Below are 23,673 nucleotides of genomic sequence, written 5' to 3' on the forward strand. Positions count from 1 at the left end.
ACAAATAAATTGACATCTATCTCCTATCTCCTAAATATAGCTTGATTCCCAGCAATTCAGATTAATTTCATAGGCAGTCCTCGGCTTACAGTCTGATGATGTTGGGGCACCCGCACGACCAATTTATTTTTACCATCTTTGTTGCAGCTGCCTTTCAGAAAATGGGACTATTGTGAAGGAGTTGCTACAATTGTTAAGCAATTGTAAATAAATAAATAAATAAACACTGGAGCCATGATTAAGTAAACCAATGGTTTGCTACAGGCCAGCTTTGCTGAAAATAGCAATAACACTTAATGATATATACTGCTTCATAGTGCTTCACAGCCCTAAGCAGTTTACAGAGTCAGCATATTGCCCCCAACAATCTGGGTCATCATTTAACTGAGCTGGGACAAAAGGCTGAGTCAGGATTGAGCTGGTCAGGATCGAACTGCTGGCTATGGGCAGAGTCAGCCTGGCTCTTACAAGAACAGAAGTAAATACTAGTTTTCAGCAAATCTGTCGTGAAATTCAGTCACATGACTGTAGGACACTACTAATGGACGTAAATCCATTTGTTGCTGGGTACCCAGCATGTGATCACAAGATTGTGGAGAGGCAGCTGTCGGATCTTCAGAACTGGGCCAATAAGTACCCCCAGAGAGATCTGTCACAACTTTGATCAGTTGTAAATTGAGCACTACCTGCATGTACATTTTCATTTAGCTAATTAATATTCCTGTGTATCAAACATCTGGATGAGACAATGCTGTTTATATTTGCCCTAATAGGCTGGATGTTTGTCTTATCCCTGGTTTGATCTATAAATTCAAGGTTGACTCAGCCTTCCATCCTTCCGAGGTACGTAAAATGAGGACCCAGATTGTTGGGGGCAATTAAGCTGACTTTGTAATAATGCCGCTTGGCAGTGGGTGGGCGAAAGCCCTAATAAGCAGGTATATACATAGAATGAAGGCTACTGCTAAGCTTGTAAGCCGCCCTGAGTCTTCGGAGAAGGGCGGGATATAAATGAAATTAAAAAAATTGCAAGGCATGAAAATCTTTAAGATTAATCAGCCTGCAAACATATTCTACTTAGGTGTCTTTCAGAGAAGGTGTTGTTGTTGTTATTGATTTAAGTAAAAAATAGATCTGCATCTTAAAATCCCTTTTTATAGTGACAAACCAAAACAAACAGCAGCAGAATTCAGAGAAATCTTACCTCCACTTAGGAGCTTCATCACTAACCAAAGTTCATCTTTCACCACGAAAGAAGTGTAGTATGAGACTATATTTGGATGGTGACACTGACTCATGGCTTGAATTTCTTTCTGAAAGGGAGGAGAAAAAAGACAGGAAAATCAACTTGCAGATACTATTCTCTTTTCACAGACTTAACCATCCTAAGCCGAAGCAACAGGACACCAGCACAAAAACCTTCATTTACAGTTTCCAACGTGTGGACTTTAATTCCCAGAATCCCCCAGCCAGCATGGTCATTGCTGAGAATTCTGGAAGCTGAAACTTACCCACCTGGATTCTATCCAGGCTGGGAAATGTTAATATATAAGGAACAAAGGTTGAATCAAATCCTGGCTAAAAGGTAGAATTTGGGAATGGATTCCAAGTCCAGCCTTTGCAAGGATATCCCAGACAGATTGAACCACAACTCCCATAAAGACAAGGGATGCAGCATTTGCTGGTCGGTGTTGGGTCTGCATTCCAATCGATATACAGGTAGTCCTCGACTTATGACCACTCATTTAGCAACCGTTCAAAGTTATACGACTGCACTGAAAAAAGGGACTTAGGACCTGTCCTCGCAGTTACAACTGTCACAACATCCCCAGGGTCACATGATCAAATTTCAGGTGATTGGCAACTGGCATGTATTTATGACAGTTGCTGTATCATGGGATCACTATTTGTGACCTTCCCAAGCAGATTCTCACAAGCAAAGTCAATGGGGGAAACCAGATTTGCTTAATGACCATGTGATTCACTTAACAACTGTAACGAATCGTTTAACAATGGTGACAAAAAAGGTTGCAAAATTGGGCATGGCTCACTTGACAACCACCTTGTCTAGTAACAGAGGTTCTGGTCAGAACTGTGGTCTTAAGTCAAAAATTACCTGTAACTATGGGGAGAGAGCAAACCAATTCGATTGTTTCGAATCATATTTGTACATTATTTTACAATTAAATTACAAGTAAATCTGCAAATAAATTACTTGTAAATAATTTGCTAGTAAATTATTATCTGGGCTCCCAAGATGGAGCCGTTCCTCCCAGCTTCCTCTCTTTTTTCTTAAGAAAGTGATTTGGAAGTTTGGAATTGAAAGTTTAGCAGGAGGTCCGGTCAATGGGTGTTCTGTGACAGCCACAAGGCTTGCAGTACTCATGGTGAGGTTGCCCAAAATGTGCTCCCCAAATTCCATGCCTGTAGTCCCCAAGGAGGTTCAGGATGCCCGTTCCATTGTGCAATGTGCAAAAAACTCACCCATATCCAGCATACCAGGCAGGAAAGAACCGGCATTTCTTTTAGTGTTTTTTTTAATCCCAACTTTGTTTGCATAACTAATTCAAAATAGCAACCGTATCTTATTATGCCTTCCTTCTCCTATTTTCCCCAACAGAACAACCTTTCGAGTTAGGTTGAACTGAAAGAAAATGGGGCAGATTCAAGTCACCCAGCCGGCTTTCATGCCTAAGTCGGAACTAGAACTCACCCTCTCCTGGGGATTGGCCCAAAGTCACCTAGTCAACTTTCATACTTCAAGTCGGGACTAGAACTCAACATCTCCTGAGGATTGGCCCAAAGTCACCCAACTGGTTTTCATGCCTAAGGTGGGACTAGAACTCACCCTCTCCTGGGGATTGGCCCAAAGTCACCTAGTCAACTTTCATACCTCAAGTCGGGACTAGAACTCAACATCTCCTGAGGATTGGCCCAAAGTCACCCAACTGGTTTTCATGCCTAAGGTGGGACTAGAACTCACCCTCTCCTGGGGATTGGCCCAAAGTCACCTAGTCAGCTTTCATACCTCAAGTCGGGACTAGAACTCAACATCTCCTGAGGATTGGCCCAAAGTCACCCAACTGGTTTTCATGCCTAAGGTGGGACTAGAATTCACTGTCTCCCTGTCTCTAGCCTAGTGCCTTAACTAGTAAACCAAACTGGCTCTCCAGTTTATTTTATTATTTATTCTTTACTTTCACTAAACAATGCTATCTCAGCAAGTGCTAGCACTGGCCATCCTTTCCTGGGCATGGAAAATAAGCAAGGTCTTGATCTGGGTTTATGGCTGGATGGGAGACCACCCGGGAGATTTCAGAGCTGTGGGCTAGACTGGGCAGTTAAAAAATACCCTGGAAGGAAATAATAATAATAAACCGCCGGTGTGCTTTGCCAAGGGGCTACAAGAGTTTGACTCGAAGGAAAGACCCCCTTTCCCCAAGAGCCAAGATACCTGATGATTATGTAGAGAGGAAACAATAGGGATGCAGGACTACAGAATTGAGAAACTGAAGAACATCCTGGAAAAAGCAATTGGGGAAAAGTTGCCAACTTGACTTACAACCTTTCATTTAGTGACCGCTCAAAGTTACAACGGCGCTGAAAAGAATGACTTACGACTGTTTTTCACACTTACGACTGTTGCAGTATTCCCCATGCTCACGTGATCTAAATTTGGGCGTTTGGCAACTGGCTGGTATTTATGGCAGTTTCAGTGTTCCAAGGTCATGAAATCACTTTTTGTGACCTACTGACAAGCAAAATCAGTAGGGAAGCCAGATTCACTTAACAGCCGTATATTAACTTGACAACTGCAGTGATTCACTTAACAACTGTGATCAGAAAGGCTGAAAAATGGGGGGAGGGGAAAACTCATTTAACAACTGTCTAGCTTGGCAATAGAAATTTTGGGCTCAATTGTGGTGGTAAGGCAAGGACTACCTGTATGGTCCACCTAAGTCAAACTCAGCTCAAGAGAGACTTTTTAAACTGGACGTGCAATTTTTTTCTACATTGAGAGAGAGAGAGAGAGAAGTTAAAAAAAAACGAAGTTCACCACGCATCTGTCTGTGGACCCTGAAGTACAAGCATAAAAGAAAACAACTCGTTCTGTTGCTGAATATAAAGTTGGCTCTCAGAAGTCTCCTTGTTGACAATTCAATTCTGAATATACGTAATCCTTGACTCAACCATTTGCTCAGCAACCGTTCCAAGGTACGATGGTGCTGAATGAATTGTACTTATGACAGATCCAAATGGACAGCCATTTGTCTGAAATGATATAGGGTTTCCTGCCTGAGCAGGGGGTTGAACTAGATGACATCCAAGGTCCCTTGCAACTAGATGATGATGATGATGATGATGATGATGATGATGTCACTGAAGTGTCTCCCCCACCCATGCACCCTCCCCAAACCTTGTCTCCCTCACCATTCATGCATCTTTGATCTTCCCCATGCCTCTTTCACACCCTTGACTTCCCCCCCCCCCACACACACACATGCCCTCTCTCACCTGTCAACTGCCAATTACTTGCAATAGACCACCTGCAAGTCTCCTGGGACTTGCAACTCTTTGCAAGCTTCCCCACTAATCTGGTTGTAGAAAGCCTCGCCTAATCATCTGGGATTCAGTTAACACCACTGAGCAGTGGTGGTGCAGTGGCTAGACTACAGCAGAGGTCCCCAATCTTTTGGGCACCAGGGACATGGAGAGAAGTTTTTCTACGTGGTTTCATGTACTGTCTGCATCCTGTGGATGGGGCTTTGCTTGCTTATGCAGACCGGTTGCTGGCATGCTGCGGCCCGGTAACAGTCCACAGACCAGGGGTTGGGGACCCCTGGACTACAGTATTGCAGGTTAATTCTGCTGACCTTCAGCAGTTTGATTCCCACTGGCTCAAGGTTGACTCAGCCTTCCATCCTTCCAAGATGGGTAAAATGAGGAGCCCAACTGTTGGGAGCAATATGCAGCGTGATGCGGTATATAAGTCTAAGCGCTAATGCTATTGCTAACAACCACAACCAGGATTACTATTGCTAAGCAATGTTTTTTATGACTGCATCACTTAGTGGTGGAAATTCCAGTCCTAACTGCCTTGTAAGTTGAGAACTACCTGTGATTTTCAAGGAAAGGAAAAAGAAAAAAGAAAAAAAAAAGAACTGAAGTTTGCAAAATCTGTGAAAGAAGCTACTCTGTCAACTGATACGAAACACTTTTAATTTATTAGGTTTTAAGCAAGAAAACATAGAGGGCTCACTTGCTTGAATGCCCTCCAAATCTTCTATGATGAGTGCTGTAATTTTAATGACATTTAAAGTCATTAACATTAATATTAACTCAACTCGTTTAGTTGCATTTTTATTTTGACCCACCCTGGCTTTTTCACTTTTTTGAGCTTTAAGATACTACCCTGTTTTTCACATTTTCTCAAAAAAGGCGAATGGTTATAAATAACTGTGGGTGGCGTGGTGGTTAAAGTGCAGTACTGCAGGCAAACTCTGCCCACAATCTGTAGTTCGATCCTGATGGGGCTCAAGGTTGACTCAGGCTTCCATTCTTCCAAGGTTCGTAAAATGAGGACCCGGATTGCTGGGGAGAATGTGGCATCACTGTAAACTGACCAGAGAGTACTATAAAACACTATAAAGCAATATATAAATATAAGTGCTATTGCTATTGCCAACTCAGTCAACTCTAGTACCAGAGATGTAGGAGTAGAAATCTCCTCCCTGCCTGAACCCAGAGTTGGGAAAATGTGGGAAATATATCCATCACAGTTTATTTAAACAAGGTTGGCTAAATGAACCGCATTGGACTGGGTTTGTGCAAGATGCCAAGCCAAAGCCAAATTAAAAGCAACCTCTTGATCTGTATTTATAAAAATATCACCCAATCCTGGAAAGTAGACCTCAATGCAAAGCACGGTAACCTCAGTAGCTAACTCCCGCAAGTAAGCAAACAAATGAAAAGAGGATTTTTCATACAGTAATCTTTAGAGGCCACAAATCCATTAGGCTTAAAGATTACATAGGGAAAACCAAAATTAACAAGCTGCCAAACATTCTCTGCCTCAAAAACAGGAACTGGCTAGTGCCTCTACAACAGACATGTCAAACACAAGGCCCGGGGGCCGGATCCGGCCCACGAAGTGGTTTCATGTGGCCCGCGAAGCCATCCTGGAAACAGTGAGGGAACGGCCCCCACTGCCTTGGCCTTGGCCCAGAGACCCTCCTTCTGCCAGAGACCCCCAGATCTGTCCCACTCCTGCCCAGGCTCCCATAGGCACCCTTGATGTGAACGATATAGAGCTGGCCACACCTACCCAGTAGGCCACGCCCACACTGGCCATGCCCGCCCGGCCCCCTGAGGGCAACCGCAATGCTGATGCGGCCCTCAATGAAATTGAGTTTGACATCCCTGCTCTACAACAAAAGGAGTTTGCCAAGAGGCTAAAAAAACGAATTAGGCACTATTTTTGGAACCTAAGCTTAACCATACCCCAACTCTGTAACCTATCACACCTTCAAGGACTAGGTAATGTAAAATTGATTTTATGCAGCCTAAAATTGATCTTCTAGGCTGCAAAAGGGGATCACGTGACGCTGCGACCATTATAAATATGAACTAGTTGACTAGCGTCTGAATTTTGACCACAAGACTATTGGGATGCTGCAACAGTCATAAGTGTGAAAAATGGTCATAAGCCACTTTTTTGGTGCCGTTGTAACTTTGAACAGTCACTAAATGAAATCTTATAAGCTGAGGACTACTTGTACTTTCCAAGTCCACACCCAACTACTTCTTGATTTCACTCAGTGCCTGAATTTGGGGAGACGTGTCTGCAGACATAACAGCCTTGGTTTCATTAATATCCTCCAGTTATACAAGCATATTTCTATTTGTTCATCCTGGCGAACATAAAACCCAGCCTTCCAAATTTAAATTTAAAACACTGCCACTGTGTGTGAAGACAGCATTCATCTTGAGATGTCAGCTTGCTAATTATAAACACGTCCTAGTTGTGAAGACTCAAGAAGCACCAAGGTCGAGGGAGGTCATATTGGTTCTTAAGAAAGTTTTAAGCCTTACAAAAGAAATTACATTTCAAGGCTTTCCAGAGACCTGAAAAAATATTATTGAGGACAATTCCTTCTAAGAGAAGAGAAAGGGGATTTTTCAATTACTCTGGAATTTTTGACACCAAACATTGCAAAACTGAAGGGTTTTGGTTTCTGCGGAGCCTGTCTATCCCACATTTATTCTAGATCAGTGTTTCTCAAACTTGGCAACTTTAGGATGTGCGGACTACAATTCCCAGAATTCCCCAGCCAGCCTTAAAGTCCGTACATCTTGAAGTTGCCAAGTTTGAAAACCACTGGCTTACAGTGTTGTAGGAACCCACCCATTATGGTCAGTAATTGAAGGTCTGCAGAATGCGCTGTGCAAACCAAATCAAGACTGAGAAAAGCTTGGTACGTCTTATCCTAGAACAGGGGCAGGCAACCTTGGCTCTTTCATGACTCGTGGACTTCAACTCCCAGAATTCCTGAGCCAGCATGGCTCAGCTTGGAAACCTCTCCCTTTCCCCTCAGTGTGGCTGGCTCAGGAATTCTGGGAGTTGAAGTCCACGAGTCATAAAAGAGCCAAAGTTGCCTACCCCTGTCCTAGAAGAGGTAAAATTAATTGTGGGGTGTCTGGTTTGTTTCAATTAAGACATTTGTTTGGATCTCTACACTAAACCAGTATTTCCCAACTTAGCAACGTTGATGCACTTCAAATTCCGGAATTCTGGGACTTGAAATCCATACATCCTTAATTTCTAAGGTTGAGAAATACTGCTCCAAATTGACAAATCTTGAAAACCAGTAAGTGGCTTGACTCTTTTAGCAGAAAATAAACGGAAGCGACGGCACTTACTCAGTTATCCTAGCACTGGTGTCCTAACAATGTCACGGGTGTACTACCAAAAGAGGATTGTAAGAAATGGGGATTCCTGAATGATAAGACAAATCCCATTTATGCAGTCTCAAAATAGAACTGAACTTGAGTCACAATCCTCCTTGTGGCTTAAACGGGAATAAATTCATTCACACTGAAGTCTGAACTAAACCACAAAGCCTCTTGGCTTGGATCCTTAACTGCCATAGGAAGCTTGTAATCGGAAGCATAAAGGAGACAGATCAGACTTCATTTTCTCACTACAATATGCATTTCCTTTTTAACTGTTCTCCAGCAAACCATTCAAAAAGCAACTTATACTTTTCACCTTCTTGTTCTTCATTATCCTGTAGATTAGGAGATTAGTTTATATCTTGAACATTCGTTCCTTTATTTAAAACATTTATCTAGCTATAATCAATTCAACAGGTTAAATCTGGGCAGTTTACAACAAAAAATATTGAAGAAGCCTAATAAAAAGTATATAAAACTGCCATTGGTAGCTTGCAAACAATAAGGAAAGAATAGAGCAATAAAAGAATCAAAACAACAATAACACTGTTACCTCATCTAATGTTTAGTTTAAAAAAAAACCTCTAAAGGACCCACTAAAATTCCAACCAATCCCGGGCTCAAGACGAATTATTACCATCAACCCCAAATCATAGTGATTTACAGACCCTAAATTAATTGTGAAAGAACATGGGTGGAATTTTTGTACCAAGAGCTCGTCCATGCTGGTCTGGCATTTCTCAAGATTGATCCTTTTAATTGCCACTTTTTCCTTCTTTGGGGTACAATAGGCTGCCTGGACCACAGCTGTTGCTCCACTCCCTGAAAAAGAACCACAAATACAAAATTAGGAAGGCAGATTTGCTCCAAAAAGGAGGAGTTAAACAATACTAGCAACAATTACACCTAGTCCTCAACTTACAGCCATTTGTTTAGTGACTGTTCGTAGACATGACAGTGCTGGAAAAAGTTAGGTCCTCGTACTTATGACCAGTCCTCACACTTACGACCATCACACTATCCCCATGATCGCAATTCTCACATTTGGCAACCAGCCTTTATGACTGGTTGCAGTTTCCTGTAGTAACATAATTGTGATGTTATTTAAATTTAGTACCAGTGAGATTGTGCAATGAGCCAGAACACACAGTTACAGTTGATTGATTAGAGAGTGCTGGCTCCCTCATGAGGCAATCTGCAGTGTGATTGGTTGCTGTGGAGGAGGAGGGGGAGTTTCCCTTTTTTTCCACCTTTTTGTTTCTGTATGATCTGTGATTTACCTCATGATGCTCCAGTTTGCCTGACTTATCTTGTTTGCTGTATATACAGATGTAAAATATATTTATTTATATAAAACAAGGTCACAGCAACATCTCTGACTCCATTTGGACACCTGATGCGTAATTCCATGACAGACATACAATCTTTTTTGCCCGTTTCCAGCAAAATCCACCTGTTGGAAAAATGGGATTACACTTACGACCGCAGAGTTCGCTTAACAGTTACAGATTCACTTAACAACTGGCATGATTCATTCAATTCCACTCACAATTTTGGTCATAAGCAGTGCTTTTTTTGTAAAAGAAAAAGGTGCCGGAACTCACACATGTCATACAACCCGCCTTGCCTATCCTACAAGTTTCCATCCAAAAAAGGTGCCAGAACTCCGTTCTGAGCGTTCTATGAGAAAAAAAGCCCTGGTCATAAGTGAAGGACTACCTGCACCTATTTGTTATTCAAACACAGCCCTTAATCAAAATGTGCCAGCTTAACGTCATCTACAAACACTGATTACTTATGCAAACTTTAATTACATACTAAAGATTCTTTCCCTAGCATATTTTTCAAGCAAAACAACTGTTCCCATAAACAGACTCCTCAAATGCCCTTCTGCCTTTTATACCCAGAGGTAAAGCCTTAAACATGAACTGCAAAACTGTATTTGGCGCAGCTAACCTAAATAATGTAAAGCTAATACATAGAAACAGCAAAAGGAGAAGCAGTGCCAGGAAAGGCAAAAAGTTAGCTGAAAGAACACCCTCAACAAAGCAAATCAGCACAATACAACAGATCAAAGGAAAATCCATTCCCATTTTGACAAAACATCATCAGGGTTAACACCAGTTTTTCCCAATCAAATGGTCAAACTGGCTGGCTTTGAAATTGATTGTAATGTTAGAAAGCAAGAAAAGCATTTGTTTATTTATTTCATCCATCCATCCATAACTAAAACTCTAATTGTCTTTAACTGTTTGTTTGCACCTTCACGTTAACTCAAACGGTGCGCTATACTGCAACAATTTTTGAAGCAAGGTCCCTAAAAGCCACTAACTTAAAGAATGCATTAAAAAATCCGGGACATCTCTGGAATTGAAATTCCCACAATGTTCAATTCAGTCTTATTTGCAAAGTTCTGGTCCCTGAGACATCCCACAGTCACATGATCATGATTTCCAACACAAGATTCAGCTTCCTACAAGCAAAGTCAATGGGGAAGCCTGCAGGAAATCAAAAGTCAGTCCCACTCCCACTGCATTTTTGCCTACAAGGTCATTCTGTTTCTCGTAAGAAAATGTTGACATTATTGAAGTTCATTTTCCATTAAAATTATTTTTCTATTTACAATATATATTCCTAGATTAGGCATATCCAACCCTCCCTTCCCTCCACCACCTTCCCTACATTCTTTCTTCTCCCTCTTTTTTCCTTCTTTGCTTCCCCTTCCCTCCCCTCATTCTTCCCTTCCTTCATCCTTCCCTTCCTTCTTCCCTTCTCTGCCCTTTCTTAATCCTTCCCTTCCTTCCCTTTCCTTTCCCCATCCTCCCTTCCCTCCCTTTATCCTTCCCTCTCCTCTTCAACTTATTTTTGTCCTGCCTAGCCCTTCAATTAAATTTGCAAAGAAAGAGAATTTTAAAAGGTAGGATTCCTGGGTAAATACTTTGCGGGGGAAAAATCCTTTGCACTGCCAGAGACAAATGGATGGGGCCTTTGGCATACATACCACCAATAGCAACACCCCAGACAAAAAAAAACCAACAGGCTTCTACCAAGCCCAAGGAAAGCAGACAGAGAGAGGCAGAAGAAAAATGTAAATACAGACATCGCTATAATTTCTTAAGTGGCTGTGTTGTTCCAGAATTTACTCAGGAGCAGAAAGAAGAAATGGGAGCACAAACAGAGGAAAGAAGATATTGCAGCACACATTCAAATACAGGCAGTCCTTGACTTATAACCACTCGTTTAGTGGTTGTTTAAAGTTACAACGGCACTGGAAAAAAGTGACATGGCTGTTTTTCATACTTACAACCGTTATAGCATCTCCATGGTCACATGATCAAAATTCAGCTGCTTGACAACTGACTCATCTTTATGACGGTTATATGTGTTCCCTTTTTGTGATCTTCTGATGAGCAAAGTCAATGGGGGAGACGGATTCGCTTAACAACCGTGTTACTAACTTAACAAATGCAGTGATTCACTTAACTATGGTGAGAAAGGTCGTAAAATGTGGGGGGGGGGAAGCACTTAACACATGTCTCGCTTAAAAAGGTAAAGGTAAAGGTTCCCCCGCACATGTGTGCTAGTCGTTTCCAACTCTAGGGGCCGGTGCTCATCTCCGTTTCAAAGCCGAAGAGCCAGCGCTTGTCCGAGGACGTCTCCGTGGTCATGTGGCCAGCATGACTAGACGCCAAAGGCGCACGGAACGCTGTTACCTTCCCACCATAGTGGTCCCTATTTTTCTACTTGCATTTTTACGTGCTTTCGAACTGCTAGGTTGGCAGAAGCTGGGACGAGTAACAGGTGCTCACTCTGTTACGCGGCACTCGGGATTCGACCCGCCAAACTGCCGACCTTCAGATCGACAAGCTCAGCGTCCTAACCCACTGAGCCACCGCGTCCCTTCATGTCTCGCTTACCAACAGAAATTTTGGGCTCAATTGTGGTTGTAAGCCCAGGACTACCTATATTCCTCAATGATACTGTTCCTCGTCTGTTTATTGCCAACAACAACAAAAAAATTACAACAAAGGCTGACAACGAACATTTCAAAAGGAATCCATTGCCTTAAATCAGAGGTAGACTTCTCCTTCCAAAAATGTGTTTGCATGCTAAAAGAAAGTCTATTAACATAATCCGTAAATTGTTCTCGCAGGGAAAGAGGCAGGTAGACAAATTGATTTGAAAGGATGAATCACCTATTCAGAGGCAACCAAAGGATCCTCCCAGCAGATTAAACAATATTGTTTAGATAGATAGACATTTATTAGAAGGCTGTTGACAGATTTACTGCTACTGCTGCTGGGTTATTGGAGCTGACTTTTATTGCCTAAACTGCTTTACTGATATTATTTTTGTGGCTAGGGTGAGCTGGCCTGAATGTCCAGAGAAAGGATTCAAACATGTGGAAGAACTAACAGAGCTTATAAATCAGGGGTGTCAAACTCAATTTCACTGAGGGCCGCATCAGCATTGCAGTTGCCCTCAGGGGGCCGGGTGGGTGTGGCCAGGGTGGGTGTGGCCTACTGGGTGGGTGTGGCTAGAGTGCATATGGCCTATTGGGTGGGCGTGGCCAGCTCTACATCGTTGGCATCAAGGGTGCCTATGGGGGCCCGGGCAGGAGTGGGACAGATCTGAGGGTCTGTGGCAGGAGGAGGGTCTCTGGGCCAGGGCCAAGGCAGTGGGGGCCGTTCCCTCACTGTTTCCAGGATGGCTTCACGGGCCACATGAAACCACTTCGCGGGCCACATCCAGGCCCCGGGCCTTGTGTTTGACATGTCTGTTATAAGTCTTGACTGGCATTTAAACTCATTTTTATTGACAAGACAAGCCTCCCATTTCAGGGCAAACATTCAATACACAATAACGACACATTCCAAACTACTTGGGAGGTTTCCTCCACGAAATATCAATTAATCAGAATAGAGCTGGAAGGGACCTTGGAGGTCTTCTAGTCCACCCCCCTACTCAAGGAGGAGACCCTAGCAATCTAAGCTTAAAAACCAAGAAAGTCCAGCTGCCTTTTGGGGAAAAAAAACACCTTTGAGATAAAACATGACCTGGATGACTGAGAATCTCCACAGATATAAATTCCACAGTTTGATCGGGGTGAACCCAATGCCACTTTTCTCTATTAAACACAGTTATACAAAATTTTATTCTGACTTTGGCTTTTTTTTTAAAAAAATGTGCCTTTTTCTCCTCAGGACATTTTTCCAGTTATGCATCTCTCTCTCTCTCCCTCTCTCTCTCCCTCTCTCTCTCTCTCTCTCTCTCTCTCTTTTTTTTTGCACCACAGCTGGTCCTCAACTTACAACAGTTCATTTAGTGACCATTTAAAGTTACAACGGCACTGAAAAAAAGTGACATTTTTTTACAGTTACGGCCGTTGCAGCATCCCCTTGGTCATGTGATCAAAATTCAAAAAAACCAAAACAACGGATGCTTTGCAATTGGTTCATACTGTATTTATGACGGCTGCAGCGTCCCTGAGATATGTGATCACTTTTTGCGACTTTCTAGGAAGCACAGTCAATGGGGAAGCCAGATTCGCTTAACAACCATGTTATTGACTTAACTGCAGTGGTTTACTCAACAACTGTGGCAAGAAAGGTTGTAAAACTCACGTAACCAATGCTTCACTTAGCAACATAAATTTTGGGCCCAATTGTGATCGTAAGTGGGGGATTACCCGTTTTCGCTATCTTTTCTATGGGACTGAGGGCATGGAGGAAAATTAGGGGTAAACAGAATCCGCAGTCCATATAAACCAGCAGCTGCCTCTAGAGGTGGGAGGGCATTGCACATTTTAAGCCCCCAGGCGCTCAGACACCATTTGGTACTTTGGTCAAATCTCACCTGACAGGGACATAAATTGCCAACTTTGGGAAGGGAATTAATCAGATATCATGCTGAGTAATAGTTTCCCCCCCCCCCGCCACCCAATTGTGCTCTAAAGCAAGGATATATTGCAAGAGGATTTCCTCTCCCATTTTTTCAATGTTCAGCAACTTTTGACATGATAGTAGTGTTCCAATATTTGAGGGGCTGTTACGAAGAAGAGGAGAGGGCTATTCTCCAAAGCACCAGAGGGCAGGAGAAGCAGCAATGGATGGAAACTAATCAAGGAGAGAAGCAACCTGGAACTAAGGAGGAATTCCCTGACAGTGACAACAATTAACCAGTCGAACAACCTGCCTCCAGAAGTTGTGAAAGCTGCAACTCTGGAGGTTTTTAAGAAGTGACTGGACAGCCATTTGTTTGAAATGATGGCTGACATGGAGGTTGGACCAGAAGACCTCCAAGGTCCCTTCCAACTCTCTTATTCTGGGAACACCAAATGCAACTCATGCCTGAAAAGTCACAAAGCAGGACTTTGGAAGGGATCCTTGAGGTCATCCAGTCCAACCTCCCCTTCTCGGAGTGCAGGAATCAAGTCTTGGCAACTAATTACTGTTTGACTTCTACAGGTACTTATGGCCACAAACGAGCCGAAACTTCCATTATGTTTGCCCCATTTTACGACCTTCCTTAGCACTGTTGTTAAGTGAATCACTGCAACTGTTAAGTGAATCTGGCTTCTCCATTGATTTTATTAGACGGTCACAAAAGGTGATCACCTAACATTGCAACCACCGTAAGTACATGTCACTTCTCAAGCATCCAAATTTTGATCATGTGATAATGGGGTAGCTGCAAATATCATAACTGTGAAAAATAGTCGTGAGTGGTTTTTTCAGTACAGGTAGCCCTCAACTTACAACAGTTAGTTTAATGACCACCCAAAGTTACACCCAAAAAATGACCTAGGGCCGTTTTTCACACTTACAACCATTGCAGCATCCTCATAGTCATGTGATCCAAAATTCAGATTTTGCAACGGATCCATATTTATGACAATTGCAATGTCCCAGGGTTATATGATCACCTTTTGTAAACTTCGAACCAGCAAACTCAATGGGGAAGCCAGATTCACTTAACAACCATGTTACTAATTTAACAACTGCAGTGATTCCCTTAACAACGGTGGCAAGAAATGTCGTAAAATGGGGCAAAACTCACCTAAACAAAAAAATTTTTTAATTCCATTTATATCCCGCCCTTCTCCGAAGACTCAGGGCAGCTTACAAGCTTAGCAGCAGCCTTCATTCTATGTATATGCCTGCTTATTAGGGCTTTCACACACACACCCCAAGCAGCATTATTACAAAGTCAGCTTAATTGCCCCCAACAACCTGGGTCCTCATGCCCCACTTAGCAACAGAAATTTCGGGCTCAATTGTGTTTGTAAGTCGAGGACTACGTCTACTGTTGTAACTTCAAACAGTCACTAAACGAACAGCTGTAAGTTGAGGATTACCTGTATTGCAATGGCTTCCTGGGTCACTTGATCTCACTGTTAAAACTCCTCTTCAAAGAATTATTTTTTTTAAACATTCAGCTGGAATCAGGAACAAGAGAAAAAGAAGTCTTGGTATTTATCCTGTATGACAGAGGCGGGAACTACGGCTCCTTTATGCCTTGTGGACTTCAACCCAGCATGGCTGGCTCAGGAATTCTGGGAGTTGAAGTCCACAAGTCATAAAAGGGCCATAATTCCCCAACCCTCCTCTGTGACATCTGATTTAAAAAGAGTGCTCTCCTACCTGGCCCCTTTTCCCAGCTATCTTCTCAAGGCAGACCCACCCCATCTCCTTCAATCTCTCTTCAGAGATCTGAGCTTCTCGATCTCCCTCTGACCTTCACTGAACCTGTTCCAATTTATCTTAATCCCTTTCAAATCCAAAAATAGATGGAGCCTGGGTTGATCATAAGCAGCACAGAGGTAGTCCTCGACTTACGACTGGTTGCTTAATGGCCGTTTGAAGTTACTGTCAAATGCTTTACTGGAAACCAAGACACATGACATCCCATATCAGTCCCACAATCCATTAAAGAAGCTGTTCAGCTAAAAATGAGAGACAGCGATAGCCAATAGCACTTAAGACATATACCGCTTCATAGTGCATTACAGTCGGCTCTTAAGTGGTTTACAGAGTCAGCATATCGCCCTCAACAATCTGAGTCCTCATTATATAGAGCTCAGAAGGATGGAAGGCCAAGTCAACCTTGAGCTGGTCAGGCTCGAACTCCTGACAGTAGGCAAAGTTAGCCTGCAATACTGCATTCTAACCACTGCACCACCACAGCTCCTACGAGATAAATGACTTTCAAAGATTGTTCTTTCCTAAAACCTTCCCAGTCAAACCAACTGGCCTATCATGCATTAGAGCTTTCTTCTCCCGTTTTGGAAAAGGAGCACATTGCATCCCTTCAGTCACCTTCCTTCTCACAAATGACACCTAAGGTTTCAACAAGACCTTCAGCTAGTTTTTGGATTTTTTTTATTTTTAAATCCCATTTATATCCCGCCCTTCTCTGAAGACTCAGGGCGGTTTACAATCTAAGAAGCACAAATCAATGTGCTTAGCAATAGCCTTCACTCTATGTATATGCCTGCTTATTAGGGCTTTCGGGGCCCCCCAGCGGCATTATTACAAAGTCAGCTTAATTGCCCCCAACAATCTGGGTCCTCATTTTACCTACCTCGGAAGGATGGAAGGCTGAGTCAACCTCGAGCCTGGTGGGACTCGAACCTGCACTAATTGCAGGCAGCTGGTGTTACTTAAGGAGGCATTAGCCCACTGCTCCACCACTGCCCATTCAAAAGTAAGAAAGTTTTCTGTAACTATGTTTTTATGGATGCAGATCCAATCTCACTTTTTCATTATGTTCTTCTCAATTTCCTGGCACAAGTGCAACACTTTCTTTTACTGGCAAAGTACAGAACATTAATACACAACTTTCACTGCCTACTTCTGTAACCTCTTGCAAGACTGGGAACCGGGTGAAGAGGAAAAATAATGAACCCGTTTTCAATTGCACCTCTTTCTTGAAGGGATATGGAAGAGATGGGACTGCAAAAAAGAGATAGAGGAACTATGGTTTGTTAAAATAGGATGGAAGGGCATAAAAATATCCATAGGCAATGGTCTCGACCTTTAGCCTGTCTTCCTACAAACTGCATGTGTTCTTTGCAAGGATTTAACCACATCCTGGCTCTTCAAAAGCACTTGGGAATCGAGGGGGAAGAATGAAGGGGTGGGGGGAAAGAAGAGAAGAGAAATTTCAAAAACCAGATCTGATCCTGATGCAACTGCTAAAACCAGCTGGTGAAGAAATGGGAGGGAGGAGACGGGAGAGTCTCTACAGGAAAAGATTAATTTTTACATTTCATTCACCAAGTCACTTTGAAAAGAAACATGAAACATAGGGGGGGGGCGGGGGAAAGGAATGACAGTCTGTGAGTGAGATTTTTGCCTTCTGCAAGACTGCCAACAACCACCACTCCATTACGCCTTCCTGGAAGGACTGTTAAGACCAGAACGAGTTCCAATTTAAAGGAACCCAAAGGGAAAAAAAAAAGAGAACCATATTATAGGGAAGGACATCTGAATTTAGCCGTGGAAGAGGAGAAAGGAGGAAAGGGTAACTATGATACAAACAAATGCAACTTAAAGGGAATTGGTCTCCTAGAACCAAACAAGATATGTTACAGGAATGGAGACTACTTACGGCCACAATTGAACCCAACATTTGTTGCTAAGGGAAACATCTGTTAAGTGAATTTTGCCCCATTTTACAACCTTTCTTACCACGGTTGCTAAGTGAATCACTACAGTTGTTTAGTATCATGGTTGTTAAGCGAACCTGACTCCCCCATTGTCTTTGCTTGCCAGAAGGTTGCAAAAGGTGGATCGTGTGACCCCAGGACACTGCAACAGTCATAAATATGAATCAGGTGCCAAGCATCTCAATTATGATCACATAACCATGGAGAGCGCCTGTTACTCGTCCCAGCTTCTGCCAACCTAGCAGTTCGAAAGCACGTAAAAATGCAAGGAGAAAAATAGGGACCACTACGGTGGGAAGGTAACAGCGTTCCGTGCGCCTTTGGCGTCTAGTCATGCCGGCCACATGACCACGGAGACGTCCTTCGACAAGCGCTGGCTCTTCGGCTTTGAAACGGAGATGAGCACCGGCCCCTAGAGTCGGAAACGACTAGCACGCATGTGCGGGGGAACCTTTACCTTTATCTTTAACCATGGAGATACTGCAATGGTCGTTAAGTGGGAAAAACAGTCATAAGTCACTTTTTTCAGTGCCACTGTAACTTTGCACAGTCACCTGTATATTTGCAGAAATATAAATGAAGCACCTACGCAACTATCCCCAAACGACAAATGCCACAGGCTCCCTGATGTGCAGTAATGGAGAAATCTAATCCAGGCCTAGTCCCACTGACCAAGAAATGCTTGTGCTCTCAACTCCAGCTAATCTAAGGCTTGCTGGTGGGTTTATGTTTGTTAAACCAAGATATGCCCACCTAGATAAAGCATAGAAGCACAAGAATGAAAAGCTTATAAACAGCATTCCTGTGTTGCATTTTTCTCAGTTTTATCCTCTCATATCCCTCAAAAAGTCACTATGTTTGTGTTCTCTGAAGGTGGGGAACAAAGAACACAGACTTTGCATTCATCCTAGACAAAATCCAACTTAAGAAAACAGACTAGATGTAGTTCAGAAAGGGCAATAATAGCGCTCTGGCTGAAAGTAGCAAAGTTCGACCCGTTACCAATTCATTCACTTTGGTGGCAACACCAACCTTCGGTAATAGTATGAATAAGAGCTTTTGAAAACAGTGATGAATTATGAATAGTAACAGACAGATGGCTTAATTCATATAGGGTTTAAACCATGATCTGTAGATCAAGTGATAATGGTCTGATTCACAAATCACACTAACCCACAATGGCCAAATTCACATACTACGCTAACCTAAGGGCAGTAATGTAATGAAGGGTAAAGTGGAAATTATAAGCAATTGGCAAATAAGATGTAGCTTCTTGAATTTGATTGCACAAGCAGAACATAGCAACCACAGTGGGAAAGCCCAAAATTTGACAGTGAACACAAAGCCATAACGAGTCAGTTTGATTTCAGCTCAGTATGATATACAATCAGGTCGCCATAGATTATGAATTAGGGTTTCAGGTAAGTTATGTGTGGATCTAGGGTAGTTTGACAAATTGAAACTATGTGGACTTTAATCCCCAGAATTCTTCTGGCTGGGAATTTCTGGGAATTGAAGTCCACACATCTTCCAGTTGAGAGACACTGATTTAAGTAAACGTGAATTTGATCATAATCTATTAATAAGCTAATCTTCAAACTGCAATATTCCCCAACAGTTCCAAAGGATCTCTCTAGCTGAGTTCAGGAATGGACCAAAATAATAATAATAATAATTTGGAAGGGACCTTGGAGGTCATCTAGTCCAAACCCCTGCTCAGGCAGGAAACCCTATACCATTTCAGACAAATGGCTGGCCAGATGAGTTTGAACACACTAAGCCAAGAAAAATGGGCTGTACAACAGATTAGTGTGATGAGCAACACAAATATCTGAAGTAATTTTAGGACCCTCAGTTTCCTCTTAGGAAGGCTGAACAAACACCCGCTTTCCTATACTGTGGAGTCTCTGAGGTTGCCACGTCTTCCCAAGTCACAAATATGGATTTCTCCATGATCTTCAAGACATTCCTGAGAACGGAAATATACTCAGAACCAAAATGCCTAGTGTCCATGCTAGCCAAAAAAATTAAAAAAAGTGCAAAATTTTCTTCTCATACACATTATTTCTAAAATTGCAGCTGGAGAAAGTTTGACAATAAATCTTAACTGCAAACAAAATTAGAGCACAGCCACACCCCCAGCTTCAAAGCCTTTAAACCACAAGTATTCAAACTTTTTCATCCCTCAAGCATTAATTGGGAGGGGGGAAAGGGAGAGAGAGAGGGAGGGAGGGAGGGGGAGGGAGGGGGAGGGAGAGAGGGAGGGAGGGAGGGAGAGAGAGAGAGAGAGAGAGAGAGAGAGAGAAGAGAGAGAGAGATCAAGCTGTGTTAGTCTAGAAATGCAAGGCTCTTTCTTTGTCCTAATAAATACTCAAGCTAACATTGATGGTCATAATTTTATAGGAACCCCAGCATCCACAAAAGCATAACACATTCATTATTTTAACTATCAGTGCTTGCCTGGGGAACGGAATTCAAAGCTATGTGTGCTTAAATAAAACAAACAAACTGGAGTTGGCATGCCTTTTAGTTTAAGACTAGGCATACGTATATCAAAGCACAAAGCACACATCCTTTGCCAAACCTTTCAGAAGCAGATTTTTTGATTCTCACACAGCAGACACGCTTTCAAGGGAAGTACAAGAAGCTGATTAAAAGCAGCATTTCCAAGGACAGAGGATTATTTCTTCAAGTCCCTTGCTCCCTCTGAACTTTATAACAGAAGCTGTGCCAGGCTGGATGGTACCCGTGATCCATCTAGCCGAGCTGTCTTTTTTCCCAGTGGCCAACCAAGGACCTGAGGGCTCTAGAGAAGGAGAAGATGAAAGAGAAAAGCAATAACAGAACCTAAGTGGGCTGCTGAATGGGACCCTGGCCCATCTAACTTCGGCAGCCCGTACTCCTGGTAGCCTTCAGAGGGAAAAAAAAGAAGGAAAAACTGACCACGTAAGAGGTACGCTGCTGGATTGGACCGCTGGTCCTTCTAATCCAATCTCTGTGCCCAAAGGTGCTTTTTCAAGAGGCAACTGGACGGTCTTTGTTTGTCCTTGAAGACGTTTCGTTTCTCATCCAAGAAACCTCTTCAGTTCTTCGGTTCAGAGCTGAAGAAGCTTCTTGGATGAGAAGCAAAACGTCTTCAAGTCCAGCTGCCTCTTGAAAAAGCACCTTTGGGACAACCTTGACCTGGATGACTCCATAGACATTTAATCCAATGTCTCCTCACACAGGAGCCCATCCACTGCCCAAGGTAGCCAACCAGTCTCTCAGCAGGTGGACTTCAGCCCCTCCTACCACCGAGGCTAAAGGCCCCTTACCCCCAGGACACCCCCCCCACTCCGGCCCGCTTTTGCAAGGAGAGAAGCAACCTAGAATCAAGGAGAAACTTCCTGACAATGGGATCAGTTAACCAGAGGAACAGGTTGCTTTCAGCACTGGAAGCTTTAAAGAAGAGATTGGACAGTCACCTCTCTGAAACGGTACAGGGTTTCCTGCCTGGGCAGGAGGTTGGACTAGAAGACCTCCAAGGTCCCTATTCTGATGAAGACCCAATCGGCAGCTCGTTCCAAAGACCGGGAAACCGAACTTCCTCTGACAGGAGCAATCCGCCCAGCCTGCCCTCCAAAAGTCAGCACCTACCCTACCACCACACCACCTTTTTTGCGAGGTCACCTTGACCCCACCAGGGGCCGGACGGCACCTGCAACCCTCCCCTCCTTTTCTGACCCCAAGAGCCGTAGCCCACGCCCACCACGGACATGCAGCCTCTCACCTGGGAGGATGGCAAGGGTCTCCCTTCTCTTCTCCAACCCCTCCCCCTCCCAATGAGAGGGCAGCAGGTGAGATGAAGGGGGGGCTGCATGAGGCTGCCCCTCTTTTGCACCCAGGAATAGCATCGCTGCCTGCAGAGGAGGGATGGGCAGAAGGATGCCACCACCACCACCACCACTCCGCTCCCGGGACGCAGGAGACCCACAACCCACCAGCCACGGCCGGGGCAAAGCCGCCTCCCCCCTCCTGGGCGCCCGCGGGCGCCAGGTACGCGCACGCCCCCTCTGCCCAGCCACGGGCCTAGCCCCACTCACCGATCACCTCCTCCAGCTCGTAGTCATCCTTGTCGATGGACCAGGCCAGCGAGCCGGAGTCCTCCGCAGTCATGGCAGCCCCGGCTCCGAAGCTGGGAGTGCGGGGAAGAAGAAGTTGGGCCGGGCACGGGCGCTGCCTCGCAGGGGCCAAACTTCGCCCGGTCTGGCTTCCCACCTGCCCTTGCCCAGGCGCGGTGACGTCACGCGCACGGCACGCCGCCCCCGGGTGAGGCGGGACTCCGCGGGCGCCATCTTGAGCGGGTCGCCAGCGGCTCAGCGCCGCCCCCTCACGGCGCGCCGAAGTTGAGCCCACCCCGACCCTTCTCTCGCTCTTGTTTTATCTCTCGAGGGGAAACCCGGCCCTCTTTCCGACCTTTCCCCGCTGGGGATAGAGAGAGTGGCCCGAGCGACGTCACTCACAAGATGGCGCCTGCGCTCTGAGGCCCCGCCTCCTGGGTCACCGGAGATTGGCGAAAGGAAGAGAGTGGGACAGCAGGCTGTTTCGGTTATTGGCTGGGGTGCTGTCAGTAACGCCCTAACCCCGCCTTCGCTGCATGGGGTGGAATTAACTTGAGAATAGAATAGAATAGAATAGAATAGAATAGAATAGAATAGAATAGAATAGAATAGAATAGAATAGAATAGAATAGAACAGAACAGAGCTGGAAGGGATCTTGGAGGTCTTCTAGTCTAACCTGCTCAAGCAGGAGGACATATACCATCTCAGACAGGTGAATGTCTAGCCCAGGGGTAGGCAACTTTGGTTCTTTTATGACTCGTGGACTTCAACTCCCAGAATTCCTGAGCCAACATGGCTCAGCATGGAAACCTCTCCCTTTCCCCTCAGCATGGCTGGCTCAGGAATTCTGGGAGTTGAAGTCCACTATTCATAAAAGAGCCAAGGTTGCCTACCCCTGGTCTAGCCTCTTCTTAATGGAAGAAATCATGATGGAGCGCTCATAATTTCTGGAGGCATGTTGTTCCACTATTTAATTATTCTCACTGTCAGGAAGTTTCTCCTTAATTGCAGGTTGCTTCTCACCTTGATCAGTTTCCATCCATTGTTTCTTGTCCTGCCCTCTGTCACTTTGGAGAATAACATGACCCCTTCTTCTTTGTGGCAGCCCCTCAAATACTGGAACGCTTCTATCATGTCTCCCCTATTTCTTCTTTTCTTTAGACTAGCCAAACCCAAGTCCTGCAGCCGTTCTTCGTATGTTTTGGTCTCCAGGCCTTGGATCATCTTAATTGCTCTTTTCTGAACTTCTTCCAAGGTCTCAACATCTTTTTTGTAATACGGTGACCAAAACTGATTGCAGTATTCCAGGTGTGGTCTCACTAGAGTTTCAATATTTCACGTGATCTTGAAAGAGAGCCCAAAATTCCATTAATCCATCTGTTAAATAAATTAAGTAAATTTTGTCCCATTCTTGCCAGAATATTGATAAGTGAATCACTGAAGTTGTTAAGTTAGTCACACAGTTGTTAAGTCTACCTGACCTCCCTATTGATTTTGCTTATCAGATAGTCACAAAAGGGGATCACATGAATTCAGGACCCTGCAACCTTCATAAATATACCAGTTGCTAAGCACCTGAAATTTGATCATGGGGATACTACATTCAAGTGTGGAAAAAATGATCATGTCACCTTTTTACAAGTGCCGTTGTAACTTCAATCATTACATGAATAAGCTATAAGTTGAGGACTATCTTGTACTGTAACTTGGCTTCTTTTAGGCTGTTCCTTTCCTTTGCTCAGAGTGGAAGGGAGTCCAGGAAAAGACTTCAGACTATGCCTGCCTGTCCTAAATGACCACTGGAATTTACACTCTACTTCATTCATCATTTTTGAGCCAAGTGGCCTGAGCATGCACAAAGTATATTTCTCCTACACTGGATAGTTCTTTAAAAGAAAGAGTTGGAATGACAGATAGCTACAAATGCCTGCTTCTCAACGGAAATATAC

The 23,673-nt window shown here is 43.9% G+C and overlaps 1 protein-coding gene across 3 annotated transcripts in view; it reads right to left on the reverse strand.

Annotated features, from left to right (window-relative positions):
* The window catches only part of OXSR1 (oxidative stress responsive kinase 1), a 101,910-nt gene extending 79,850 nt beyond the window's left edge, over nt 1-22,060 (reverse strand). For all 3 annotated transcript variants that reach the window (XR_014494168.1, XM_083377000.1, XM_083376999.1), the window contains exons 1-3: nt 21,706-22,060; nt 8,663-8,775; nt 1,205-1,313 (exon numbers count right to left, since the gene is read on the reverse strand). Coding sequence is in view for 2 of the 3 variants with exons in the window: in XM_083377000.1 (XP_083233126.1) it covers nt 1,205-1,313; nt 8,663-8,775; nt 21,706-21,778 (295 nt within the window). In the remaining variant the exon portion in view is untranslated. The remainder of the gene's footprint in view (nt 1-1,204; nt 1,314-8,662; nt 8,776-21,705) is intronic.
* Between the last annotated feature and the right edge of the window lie 1,613 nt (nt 22,061-23,673).

This window comes from Vipera ursinii, assembly GCF_947247035.1.
Source record: "Vipera ursinii genome assembly, chromosome: Z".
Lineage (NCBI taxonomy): Eukaryota > Metazoa > Chordata > Lepidosauria > Squamata > Viperidae > Vipera > Vipera ursinii.